This window comes from Oncorhynchus clarkii, chromosome 2, assembly GCF_045791955.1.
Source record: "Oncorhynchus clarkii lewisi isolate Uvic-CL-2024 chromosome 2, UVic_Ocla_1.0, whole genome shotgun sequence".
NCBI lineage: Eukaryota > Metazoa > Chordata > Actinopteri > Salmoniformes > Salmonidae > Oncorhynchus > Oncorhynchus clarkii.
The window spans coordinates 71235395-71248705 of record NC_092148.1 but is presented as its reverse complement, the minus strand read 5'-3'; the positions used below and the strand labels follow the sequence as shown (position 1 = coordinate 71248705).

Below are 13311 nucleotides of genomic sequence, written 5' to 3'. Positions count from 1 at the left end.
ATCTATCCATGGGCGAATTTGGCAGTTCTAACAGTCAGGCCTGCGCCCATCAAGAAACTATCAGTAACCAGAAGAAGCATCATACTCAACTGTCATTAAGGGGCTATTCAAATGCTCTGCTCACGCGCTACACACATGCTTTCAGAGAAACAGCACCTCTATGCTGTATATAAAAAAAAAAAAACATGAGGCTTCTGATTTGTGAGGTAGGCATCAATGAGGAGCACTCGGTGTCAAACCTCTCCCTCTCTCTCTGTGTCTCTCTCGCGTTGTGTGGGAGTGGATTGGAACATTGAGTACCTTCAGCACATTTGACATTCCTCTGATGGGTCTCAAACTCAGCCGCCCTACACACACATCAAACCTCTGGGTAGAGGTGGTGGTAAACAAAATAGTGAGGTAGGGGTTCAGGGAAGCTAATGTCAAACAGAACACGTGCGAATGAATAGACATCTAAGAACAGAAAACATTGTGAAATGTATGAACCTTTCTCTCCCCCTCCTATCTGCTGCTCTCTCCTCTCTCTCTCTCACAGCAGTGTGTGTGGGGAGCAGTGAGGATGACTGAGTACAAGTTGGTGGTGGTGGGGGCTGGAGGTGTGGGGAAGAGTGCACTCACCATCCAGCTCATCCAGAACCACTTTGTGGATGAATACGACCCCACCATAGAGGTATGTACTGTTCATTTTTTAAAGATTTAACCAGGCAAGTCAGTTGAGAACAAATTCTTATTTACAATGACTGCCTAACCGGGCCAAACCCAGACGACGCTGGGCCAATTTTGTGCCGCCCTATGGGACTCCCAATCACGGGCCTGTTGTGATACACCCTGGAATCGAACCAGGGTCTGTAGTAGGGATGCACCGACGTTACATTTTTGCCCGATACGATATCCAATATTTTCCTTGCCAAAAAAAAAACAATACCGGTAACCAATATTTCAAATTTTAGTGCCGTTTTTAAGCATTATAGTACAGTTAAATTGTTGAAACACACGCACACACTGACCAAAAAGTTATTTTGTTGGCATTTACATATGTCCCCATTACAAGTAAAACATAATCAAAACCGATTTCTTTCACTTACTTGCTGTGCTGTTTCGTTGTTCAGTCGTTTCATTCTCAACCAAGATTTCATCATACATGTCAAGCAGTGAAGTTTCAGCTCTGTCTGTCCGTGGTCTCGCTTCCCCAGTGCGCACTGTCACTGTCCGTTTCTATCTTGTTTCATGTAATCCCCGTTTCTTGTCTGCATCGAAGTAGCAGTCCTTGTACCCACCGACTCGCTTGTTCACAGCCTCTAGTCGAGTACTTTTGCAAGTTTTAACTGCTGACACAGACTGGGTCTTTGTTGAGCAGACGTTTCAATGCCATGACAGGGTATCACGTCTGCTGCAGACACAGTTGAGTAGCTTATTTCTTGAGTCAGTTGTTCAAATGGCGCTAGGAGTGTGTTCATGTTTCCAGGTTTCAAACATGTTCTCAAATGCCATTGAAAAGGCAGCAGTGGTATGAGAACCAGCACATTCTTGAGCATGCAATACGTCTTTCCTCAGTACGAAATCCTCGTAGACCCTCTGTGCTGTCAGACTCAGCATGCTCATGGAGCTGACGTCGCTGGTCCAAATGTCTGTCGTGAAGCTAATAGCAGCGACGCCCATAGCAAGTTGTTCAAGGATGTGCGTTTCTCCGGTAGGGCAACATCTGAAAAATAACGCCTACTTGGTAGTGTGTACCGGGGCTCAAGGTGCTCGGCCAGTCGGCGAAAGCAAACATCATCCACGACAGAGGACTGTTGATCGTCAAGGGCAATGAATGCCATTATCTTGGTGTTAATGGATTTCGTCTTTAAGTTGTCTCGCTGAAATGTTCCTACTCTTTCAAATGACTGCTTGACTTGAACTTGTTTAGTTGTTGGGAGTGTGTCCTTAGTTTGTTTTCTGCTTTTGTTCCAAGTAGTCGCTGAACGTCTGGGGATGATGCACTTTTAAATGAGTAATTAGGTTTGTGGTATTGAAAGATTTCACTTTCTCCCCTCTGGAAATAACAGCAGCACAAACGTTGCAGATGGCCTTTTTGTTTTCTTCCTCTGAAACTTGAAAATGGATCCACACAGCAGACATTGTGGGCCAGGTTAGGAATGTTGTGTTGCACGTGTACCTCTGTATTTTTCGTGCCGTCATTGTGTTTATATAGGTATGCACATCAGCTTTGACATCGGTTTTGCACATCGGAGTTAAACTAAACATCGGGCGATGTTGGCATTTTTAGTTAACATCATCCTATTCCAATATGCTTACCGATATAGCGTGCATCCCTAGTCTGTAGTGACGCTAGTAGCACTGATATGCAGTGCCATAGACCACTGCGCTTCTCGGGAGCCCAAGTGCGTTTCCAGAGCTTCTGTCCACATCTGTAGCTGATCACTGTGGTTGATGTCATGCGGATGTGGCCCCTCCCCTGGTCTGTAGTTAACGGAGTGGAGTTGGCTAGTGTGACTACTGGCTCACTGGAGAGACCACTTAACTACCAGATCTCATTACCAAACAGGCTACTCATTATCAATTGAATTCTCCAAATGTTAGGTTAAAAAATATATATATTTAAAAAAAAAAAACATTTTTTACTACACCGCTACTCCTAATTGAGTTCCTCTCAGTTCACTATAAGAGATTTTTAGAGACTGAGAGGGAACAAGAGAGTCTGCTTTCTCTTCTCTCCCTCTCTCTTTGTCACCACGCCTACCTCTGGCCAGACAATGTCCTTTTTGTGTGTGCATTCCTGGCCCCTATGCACTAGCACAGAAAGACCCTGCACCCTGTGTCTGTGTGTTGGGACACTAAACCCTGGCCCTGCACTCTGCCCCTTTTGATACCACTACCTCTTCTCTGGCCAGTCACACAGCATGGCTAGTCACACAGCATGCATGTGTGCCTGTGTGTGAGAGAGACTATCAATCAGGTCCCAGATCCAGACTCCTGCTTTAAGCCTAGTCAAGAGACATGTGTAAATGGTTGGTTAGTATACTGAACATGCATCAATGGATTTCAGCTTACACTTCATTAGCGCATTCATTACAGATTGTAGGGTGTTCACCCGTAAAAGGATTAATTCATTCAAGGTTCATACAAATGTGTCCATTCCATAGAGAATTCAGAAAATAAATAATCCAAAACCCATGTCTACCTTATATGGTTCAAACGTTACAAAAGATTTACTCTGAGAATATAGCATGTTTAGAGTGAATATAATGTTATCACTGGAATGATCATGCAGTGCTGACTGCTCAATAGAACTCTAACATGCTGACCAGACCTCACACGCGCAATTTGTCCCCCCACACCAGATGTAATCAGGACACAGGTTGAAATATCAAAACAAACTCTGAACCAATTATATTAATTAGGGGACAGGTCGAAAAGCATTAAACATTTATGGCAATTTAGCTAGCTTGCTGTTGCTAGCTAGCTTGCTGTCTAAATTGGATATAAACATTGGGTTGTTATTTTACTTGAAATGCAGAAGGTCTTCAACTCCGACAATTAATCCACAGATAAAAGGATAATCCAACTGTTTCTAGCAAATTCTCCTCCTTCAGGCTGCTTCTTCTTTGGACTTTATATGGTGGTTGGCAACCAACTTTTCTTTAAGGTGCATTACCACCACCAACTAGGCTGTGGACCTCAGTTCATCTTTCATTCACCCACGTGGGTATACGCTCCAAAAAATCAATGAGGTGATGGAATGTGGGTATATGCCAATGAGGAGATGGGAGAGGCATGACTTGCAGCGCGTTGAGCGTCACAAATAGAAGCACGTTCTATTTTAGATCCTGGCTATGCAGACGCTCACGAGCAGTGTGGGTGCAATGATTGGATAACGTGTAAAAAATAATAATAATAATAATAATCTACACTCGTGCATGCGACCCGAGCAGTGTGGCCAGCTTTTAAAGGTGCTCAGCTTGTCAATTGAAGTTACATGCCGACTAGTGGCTCCAGGATTTCTAAATGAAATCCGCCGGAAAAAAACTAAATAAGGACTAAATATATATTAATTTACAATACTAAGAGGCTGAATTTCAGTATCCACCCTCCGCAAAGACAATCTTTTCCTGTTTTTGTCGCTCCCTTTAAATTGCCATCGGAACAACCTCTCTCAACGTAGTTTGATCGCCAATATAGGTAATGAAAGCAGTTGCAGTTGAAAATGACAAGGGTATCAAGTTGATTTATGATTGGGCCAACCAGTGGAAGCACCTCCAAATGGTACCACCTCACAACGCCAAATATGGACGAGATACAACCAAGAGCAGCACAGTCTAAACTAGCAAAGGTCACAGCAAATTGACGTTCTTATTTCATCAACACGGTCAAGTACAAGTATATTAGGTTTATACTATTGTAGAGAACAATCTAATGATTTAGTTCTGTGTAATTTATAATGACATTGGGAAAAGTAAAATATGTTTTGACATTCATTTCATACCACCCTCTTGAATTGCCCCGTTTTTCTCTACATTGTACAGCAGGTAGTGAATGCCCTACAGATTGTTTGTATGTTAATTTAGTGCACCAGGGGTTGCGTTTGTTAAATTGGTCCACAGCCACAGTTCCCTTTAACTTACACACATCCTTACACATCAAACCAATTTTTGTAAATCCTTAAACAGGAGTGAGCAAGTGCATACTTGGGTAGAGAATCAGTCGGCAGTCTGTCTGTAGCAGTGTAACTGCTAAACCCCCCCCCCCCCCCCCTTCAGGACTCATACAGGAAGCAGGTGGTGATTGATGGGGAGACATGTCTGCTGGACATCCTGGACACTGCAGGTCAGGAGGAGTACAGCGCTATGAGGGACCAGTACATGAGGACAGGGGAGGGCTTCCTCTGTGTCTTCGCCATCAACAACACCAAGTCCTTTGAGGACATCCACCAGTACAGGTGTGTGTGTGTGTGTGACTGGCCAGGGGGCTGTATGTGACGGTGGGTGGTCATGGCTGTCTTGTGTGAAAGCTCTCTGCAGCAGCTAGCTGGGTGATGTCATGCCTTACCATTTAACACAGCTATAGAAAGCTTAGCCTTCCGCCTTGGAGTGATTACAGCACGCTGCCAATGAAATTGATCCTGCCTCAATTAGACCAGACCAGAGGAGAGAAGAGCACAGGAGGAACACTCCCAATGACATGGAGGGAAGGAGGAGAGTAGAGCAGGAACACTCCCAATGACATGGAGGGAGGGAGGAGAGTAGAGCAGGAACACTCCCAATGACATGGAGGGAGGGAGGAGAGTAGAGCAGAGCAGGAACACTCCCAATGACATGGAGGGAGGAGAGTAGAGCAGAGGAGGAACACTCCCAATGACAGGGAGGGAGGGAGGAGAGTAGAGCAGGAACACTCCCAATGACATGGAGGGAGGGAGGAGAGTAGAGCAGGAACACTCCCAATGACATGGAGGGAGGGAGGAGAGTAGAGCAGAGCAGGAACACTCCCAATGACATGGAGGGAGGAGAGTAGAGCAGAGGAGGAACACTCCCAATGACATGGAGGGAGGGAGGAGAGTAGAGCAGGAACACTCCCAATGACATGGAGGGAGGGAGGGAGGAGAGTAGAGCAGAGGAGGAACACTCCCAATGACATGGAGGGAGGGAGGGAGGGAGGAGAGTAGAGCAGAGGAGGAACACTCCCAATGACATGGAGGGAGGGAGGGAGGAGGGTAGAGCAGAGGAGGAACACTCCCAATGACATGGAGGGAGGGAGGAGGATAGAGCAGAGGAGGAACACTCCCAATGACATGGAGGGAGGGAGGGAGGAGAGCAGAGGAGGAACACTCCCAATAACATGGAGGGAGGAGAGTAGAGCAGAGGAGGAACACTCCCAATGACAGGGAGGGAGGAGAGTAGAGCAGAGGAGGAACACTCCCAATGACATGGAGGGAGGGAGGAGAGTAGAGCAGAGGAGGAACACTCCCAATGACATGGAGGGAGGGAGGGAGGGAGGGAGGGAGGAGGGTAGAGCAGAGGAGGAACACTCCCAATGACATGGAGGGAGGAGAGTAGAGCAGAGGAGGAACACTCCCAATGACGGGGAGGGAGGAGAGTAGAGCAGAGGAGCAACACTCCCAATGACGGGGAGGGAGGAGAGTAGAGCAGAGGAGGAACACTCCCAATGACATGGAGGGAGGGAGGAGAGTAGAGCAGGGGAGGAACACTCCCAATGACATGGAGGGAGGAGAGTAGAGCAGAGGAGGAACACTCCCAATGACATGGAGAGAGGGAGGAGAGTAGAGCAGAGGAGGAACACTCCCAATGACATGGAGGGAGGAGAGTAGAGCAGAGGAGGAACACTCCCAATGACATGGAGGGAGGGAGGAGAGTAGAGCAGAGGAGGAACACTCCCAATGACATGGAGGGAGGGAGGGAGGGAGGAGAGTAGAGCAGAGGAGGAACACTCCCAATGACATGGAGGGAGGGAGGAGAGTAGAGCAGAGGAGGAACACTCCCAATGACATGGAGGGATGGAGGAGAGTAGAGCAGAGGAGGAACACTCCCAATGACATGGAGGGAGGGAGGAGAGTAGAGCAGAGGAGGAACACCCAATGACATGGAGGGAGGGAGGAGAGTAGAGCAGAGGAGGAACACTCCCAATGACATGGAGGGAGGAGAGGAGAGTAGAGTAGAGCAGAGGAGGAACACTCCCAATGACAGGGATGGAGGAGAGTAGAGCAGAGGAGGAACACTCCCAATGACATGGAGGGAGGGAGGAGAGTAGAGTAGAGGAGGAACACTCCCAATGACATGGAGGGAGGGAGGAGAGTAGAGTAGAGGAGGAACACTCCCAATGACATGGAGGGAGGGAGGAGAGTAGAGCAGAGGAGGAACACTCCCAATGACATGGAGGGAGGCAAGAATTCCAGACGGAGATGATGGTAATCGATTCTGTCTCCACTCCATTTCTCCACTCCCCGTCTATCTCTCCACTCCACGCCTCCACTCCCCGTCTCTCTCCATTTCTCCACTAGGCTTGCATTGGGTATTACTGCTAGGTGGTGACGGTGAATTGAGGGGTTGATGTATAGATCTGACCCAGTCCATTTGGTCCTGTCACACAGTCATCTGACTGGCTGCTTGCGTAAATGATTAGCTCATTCTGTTTGCTGCCTTCCCATCCATCTCATCATATACACAGCCATAGACATTGGGCATGCACATGCCAGGCACGACAACCTGGAATGCCACCGCTAGAAATCATCTATCCGGTTAACTGTCCTGCTTGTGACTGTGCTGAGCTCCAAACAGATCTGACCCTCACACACTCACACCCCCCTGGCCTGCTGGCTAGATGGATGCTGGAGAGATGAGGTCATACTGTTTGCTGCCCCATCCCTCCTCCAGCAGTACAGCACAGCAATTAGTGTCTGACTGGTGTTGTTTATGGAGAGGAGATGGAGGTAGGATCCTAATACATAAGGCTGAAATGACCCACGGACACCCTGTTCCTTCATTGGGAATTGATCGTGACAACACTTTACAAAATGCATTAGTTGTGGTATGATGGTGTAACATGTGCAGAGAAAGCTTATTATAGTTTGTGTTTTTATTTACATTAATTTTCTGATTGTTATTTGAAGTTCATTTGTGTTTCCATTTGTTTTCAGACCTGATTTGCTCGTTTTTATTTAGTTGTATAGCAATATTTCTATGTTGTTTTACTGTTTGGGACAGAAAGCATGTGAGGGAGACTAGGAACCATTTGTGCTGTATTCTTTTTTGGGATGTTACTTCTTGCAACTGAGGGGCAGTAATGCATGAGGTGCAAATGGGTCAGGCTATAGGTTAGGTTTAATTTATACATTAAACCATCTCAATGTGACTTGAATTTAAAAGAAATAGCGCTGAGACTTGTGCAAAAATTATGGTGGAAAGAAATTCTCTTGTCCAGGATTACACCAATCCAATGCTTGAACTTTTTGTGCAAGAATTAAGCTAGATACCTAGCCAATTTTTCCATTTAACTAGTGATGGTGATGCACAAACTAGGCCAATTTTTCCATTTAACTAGTGATGGTGATGCACAAACTAGGCCAATTTTTCCATTTAGCTAGTGATGGTGATGCACAAACTAGGCCAATTTTTCCATTTAGCTAGTGATGGTGATGCACAAACTAGGCCTATTTTTCCATTTAGCTAGTGATGGTGATGCACAAACTAGGCCAATTTTTCCATTTAGCTAGTGATGGTGATGCACAAACTAGGCCTATTTTTCCATTTAGCTAGTGATGGTGATGCACAAACTAGGCCTATTTGAAACATCACCACCTCCTGGCTGTATTTACCCACCAGATTCAGGATCTTGAAAGCCCCCTCCAAAGGCTTGAAAATCCCATTTTGTTTTTTAATTCATGTTTTTTATTTTTATTTTGGCTAGTTTTGGAGTCAGAGATGATAGTTTCAGTACAGTTTTAGTTTTTCAAATGTTTGTTAATTATTTTATTTCAGTTTACTGAATTGTTTGTTCATGATTAGTTTAAATTTACTATAATACACTTGTTGTAGTGGAGGGTAAACGCACTTGGCGGGAAAATTCATTGAAACTATAGTGAGCGTAACTTTTTTTCACAGCGATCAGAGTTTACCCACCTATTTTCACCACCACAATACTGGGTATGTGTACAAGCAGTTACATACTACTACAGTTATTCCAAATGATAGTTACTGTAGTTTAAGGCCCATGTAATGTCGAGTATGGTCCTCATATTTGAAGAAACGGGTTAAACCAAGCAGGGAACTGACCAGTGTCTTTCTGTCCTCCTGTAGGGAACAGATCAAGCGTGTGAAAGACTCTGACGACGTGCCCATGGTGCTGGTGGGTAATAAATGTGACCTCCCATCGCGTACCGTGGACACGCGGCAAGCACAGGAACTGGCCCGCAGCTACGGAATTCCCTACATCGAGACCTCTGCCAAGACTCGACAGGTACTCTTACACACACACACACACACACAGGGAGAGCAGTGCGTGTCCCTCAGTGCGATGTGTATGTATGTATGTATGTATGTGTGTGTGTGCAGTGCTGGGAACATTTTCTACAAATACACAGAAGTTATATTGTTGATGGCCATCAAGTTTACGAACTTGTAAATATGTAATGCCCACCATTTTGCAGATTGTTCTGACTGTGTGTTTGGTTTATTTGCAGGGGGTGGAGGACGCCTTCTACACGCTAGTGAGAGAGATCAGGCAGCACAAGCTGAGGAAGCTCAACCCTCCGGATGAGAGTGGACAGGACTGCATGAGCTGCCGCTGTGTGGTGTCGTGATGGAGGTCGTTCAGAAACTCAGCCCATTATCAACTTTATCCCAAGCATAATTAACAACATCGTTCACAGCAGAGAGACACTGAATCCTTACACAATGTCATAATCATTTGTGCTTCTCTCCCACAGGTTACCAGTTCGGGGTGAGGAGTGGACCTAGTGGCAGAATGGACTTAAAGAATGATGGTGGAGGATGAAACAACAACTAACTTTGAAACGGAAGAGTACAGTCAAAGAAAAGCAGACGCACCACCAGGCTGACTGTACCATAGACATTTGGGAGAGGGGGATCTTGCCCCTGCCAGGCTAGACTAGGCTGTCTGTCCCCTCTTTGAGTCCGCCTGCCAGAGCAACACCACTAATGACTGTTTCTCACCAGTGTGATCATGCTGGGCAGCTCCAATGAGTTCCTGCTAAGTTATTGTTTTACAGTCTCAACACTGGTCTTAAAGGGAGGTGTCACCAATCCAATCCCTGGTGAGTCCCCTTCACCAACACCTCAAAACCCTGATTTTACATTTGACCCCCTGGAAAGACTGGACAGTAGTAGCCTAAATCCCCATCCATCATTTAACCTCCCCCAGCCTCCTTGTTCCTCTCTAGAGGGGCTCTGCAGTAACCTCATTATTACGGATACAAGTATGGGGATGGAGCATGACAAAAGACACGCCAGATAGGATTTCTTTTTTTTACGGTTAGTATAGCTGTCAAACCTAACTTTCTTTTTTTTAAAGACTTTTTTGTGATCGAAGGTTTTGAAGGTGATCATACTCGGCACTGTAAAGTAAGCCAGGATGTTTATTTTGTGTGATGGGCTGTTGCTATTTTAAGACCTGTCACCGTGAGGAAGTCCTTATTCGGGGCCCTTACGAGGGCATGGCTGTGGATCAGACCGATGGATGGACTCATTTTCCCAGAGTGCCATTGCCTTCCCCCACAGAAGTGTGTGTGCGCGCACATGTCAGTGTGCTAAAGAGTTCCCTTTGTGGAGTAATATAGTACTAGATATTGTAGGTTCTGGTGCAATAGGAATGTTTACTGTCTTACTAGGTTTAAGAATTGGGAATAAACCATCTCTCTCATCCCTATTTATTATTTGCTTGTATTTCTTGGGTGGAGAAGGGAGGGGTACATGAGTGATGTTTTACTTGCTGTTGCCTTCAAGGTTTGGCTGAATGATAGTTGGAGGGATGGGAGACTAACGTCATTCCTTGGTCCATGCAGTGCCATTATTTACCATGGGATGGTTATGTAGTGAAAGATTATTCTTGCACAGCCTTTCAGGGAAGTGGAACAAAATACCCTTTGAGATTGTGCTATTTTAAAACACTGTTGGCATCCATTTCTTTCCTATTCCTTTGCTTAGACAAACAGTATGTTGTTTAGTATAGTTTTACATTTCTAGATTGCAAGTATCGGTCCTCACTGTGTTTTTAAGGCTCAGGAAACGGGAATGTCTAGAAATGTCTCGCCTTTGTATCTTATGTTCCAGGATGAAATCTGTGAAATTGAAATTCTAATACCTGCCTTAAATTAATGGTAATATGTGGGATAAAACTGTTTTGGCCTCCTAAAATAACCTTCTCTCTCATTCTACTCGCTACTGCCTCCTCAGTTGGATCTTTGGTTCCCTGAGAAGATCATTTAATTCAAGCTGGTCATGTACGAGCCAACTTCATTTGCAAGAAAAGTCAGAGGAAAACGTTCTTCACTTTAGGGGTTCGCTTGGGATATTTCTCAATTACATTTGAATCATTTAGCAGACGCTCTTATCCAGATATGTCTGGATATTGAATGGTGTAGATAGACCTACTACCTTTTGCGCTCTATACAACACTAACCGCAGCATAGGGCTGCCAATACAAATGAACACTGCTTGGTCCTGTTTAACTTGCCTTATTATTTGTTAGCTAGTACTTCATGCCTTAGAGTAGTACGTTTGCCTGAAGCAGGTGTTTCTGTGGTGGTCTGTCTGCTTTCCTCTGTGGATAACTGTTGTGAATCACTGGTGGTGATTGGAGATCTGCTCCTTCTGGGATTTGTTTATCTTTCCCTTGATTAACAGACATGAGGAAAAACGAACTCTGAAACAGTCCAACCAGATGAGATTCTGTACAGCATGCCCCGTCTGATTAGCTAATGGTTTTTGTGTGTGTTAGTCCAAACTAAGTTTGCCATAATTAAACAATCTTAATTCAAGAAGTGTTCTTTTTACCTTCTAAGAGCCGCTGGCTTTTTATTTCCCCCTCCCGTTTTTGAAGGTACTTACCCCCACAGTTCAGCCACAGTGATCCATATACTGTAGGACATTGTGATGCCTCATTAGACTTCAGTCAAAGCCAACACCTTGACGTCTTGTCTAGAAGATAGACCTTAACATAATCACTTTATTCTGTCGCTAGAAATGCTTAATTTCACTGACTTTTTGCTGCTATCATACATGTGAGTGGTGTTCCTTAGTATACGTACAGTACGTGCTCTTGTATGTGGTTTTCCAGGAGCTGCCCCCCTCCAACAAACACTCTTCTGAATTACCCCATCTTACCTGAACACAATTACACCAGTAAGAGATTTTGTTGACCTGCTCCCTCCACCATGAGGGCCCTTCAGTCAGACAATACTCCCCAAGATCATCTCACCTTTCCTGGGTTGCTACCCTTCATATGTTGGACCCAGGGGATGAATGGGTCTGAATATGAAGATACTGCACACAGGCTTGACCGTTACCTCTGACAACAGCCACTATATCTCTTCTGGCTCTGTCTGGGTGGAACACCTCTACTGTGTTGTGTGGACCACAGATTATATTCTGGAGCTCTGAGGGATTCAGGGATGATGTTGGTCTTCTGTGTGTTTTATTCTCAATTTATTGTTGATGATTTTGGGGTCTTAACTGTGAAAAAGTGTGTTTTTAACAGAAAATATTATTTGTGTTGTATTAGTATAGGGCACTTCATAACCATAAAGTAAAGATACTCTGTACCTTGAAAAATAAATAGCCCATCTTAAACAAATGTAGATCTTTGTCCCCATAATGATCTACTGTGTAATGTTAAACAAATCAGACCTGCTATGTAACTTGTTTATCAAGTAGACCTCTGGTGTTAGATGTGAACTGTACAGTTGTCTGAACTATAGTTGGCTGTTATATTCTACATCTCACACAATGTCCCTTGTCTGTCTATACTCTGTGCTTTGACTGACTGGCAGTTATGAGCACACATCTAAAGGTAAATGCTTAGAAATTGGACATCAGTTGTCATTGAGGGATACAATGCCAGCAGGCCATGTCTGAAGGGAGGGGAGACTTTTTTGGGGTCAAAAACATGGGGAAAACCCCCCAGTGTCCAAGGACTGAAACCAAAAAGGGCTTGCTTCTCCCTTGTAAAACTGTAGTGTGAACATGTGAGAGAGGATGTGGGATTGGAAGTTTGATTGATTGTGAAAATAAACTATTTAAGATGTATTTACTCTTAACAAAATGGCAAATGTGCAGCAGGGCAGGAATAAAGGTGTCAAGATGAACTTATTCACCTGACTGACTGCAGTTATTTTAGCTACCATCTCTCCCTCAGTCCAGCCCTCTCCAGGCTAAAATATGAATGAATACTAACAACTCTACATGATTCATTAGAGCAGTTAATAGAACATGTAATCCTTTTAACTCTTTATCCAGATAAGTGAGAATGTTTAGTGTTCAGCAGATGCAAATCACAGTAACAAACTGAATTGATGGCAAAGTTAATATTTAAAATGCACAAACATATACTACACCATCACAAAAGATATGTCAACTAGATAAATTACAAACTTAATCACCCATGACCACGATATTTCTCCACAAGAGGGCACAGAAGCGGCAATCAGAACTACACAATTTATACACATTGGCTACCACTGTTTCAGAATATTTAATTTATACAAAACTATCAATTTACATTGGTTTATTGACTGATCAGCAGTGATGCATTGCATCTAATGGATTTTCAGTGAAAATAATG

The 13311-nt window shown here is 44.5% G+C and overlaps 1 protein-coding gene across 3 annotated transcripts in view; it reads left to right on the top strand.

Annotated features, from left to right (window-relative positions):
* The window catches only part of LOC139373205 (GTPase HRas), a 28204-nt gene extending 15365 nt beyond the window's left edge, over positions 1-12839 (top strand). For 2 of the 3 annotated variants that reach the window (XM_071113414.1, XM_071113432.1), the window contains exons 2-6: positions 536-670; positions 4761-4939; positions 8811-8970; positions 9194-9318; positions 9440-12839. In XM_071113414.1, coding sequence (XP_070969515.1) covers positions 560-670; positions 4761-4939; positions 8811-8970; positions 9194-9313 — 570 coding nt within the window. In that variant the 5' untranslated portion in view covers positions 536-559 and the 3' untranslated portion in view covers positions 9314-9318; positions 9440-12839. The remainder of the gene's footprint in view (positions 1-535; positions 671-4760; positions 4940-8810; positions 8971-9193; positions 9319-9439) is intronic. The other variant, XM_071113424.1, reaches the window with a different exon arrangement.
* Positions 12840-13311: the final 472 nt, after the last annotated feature.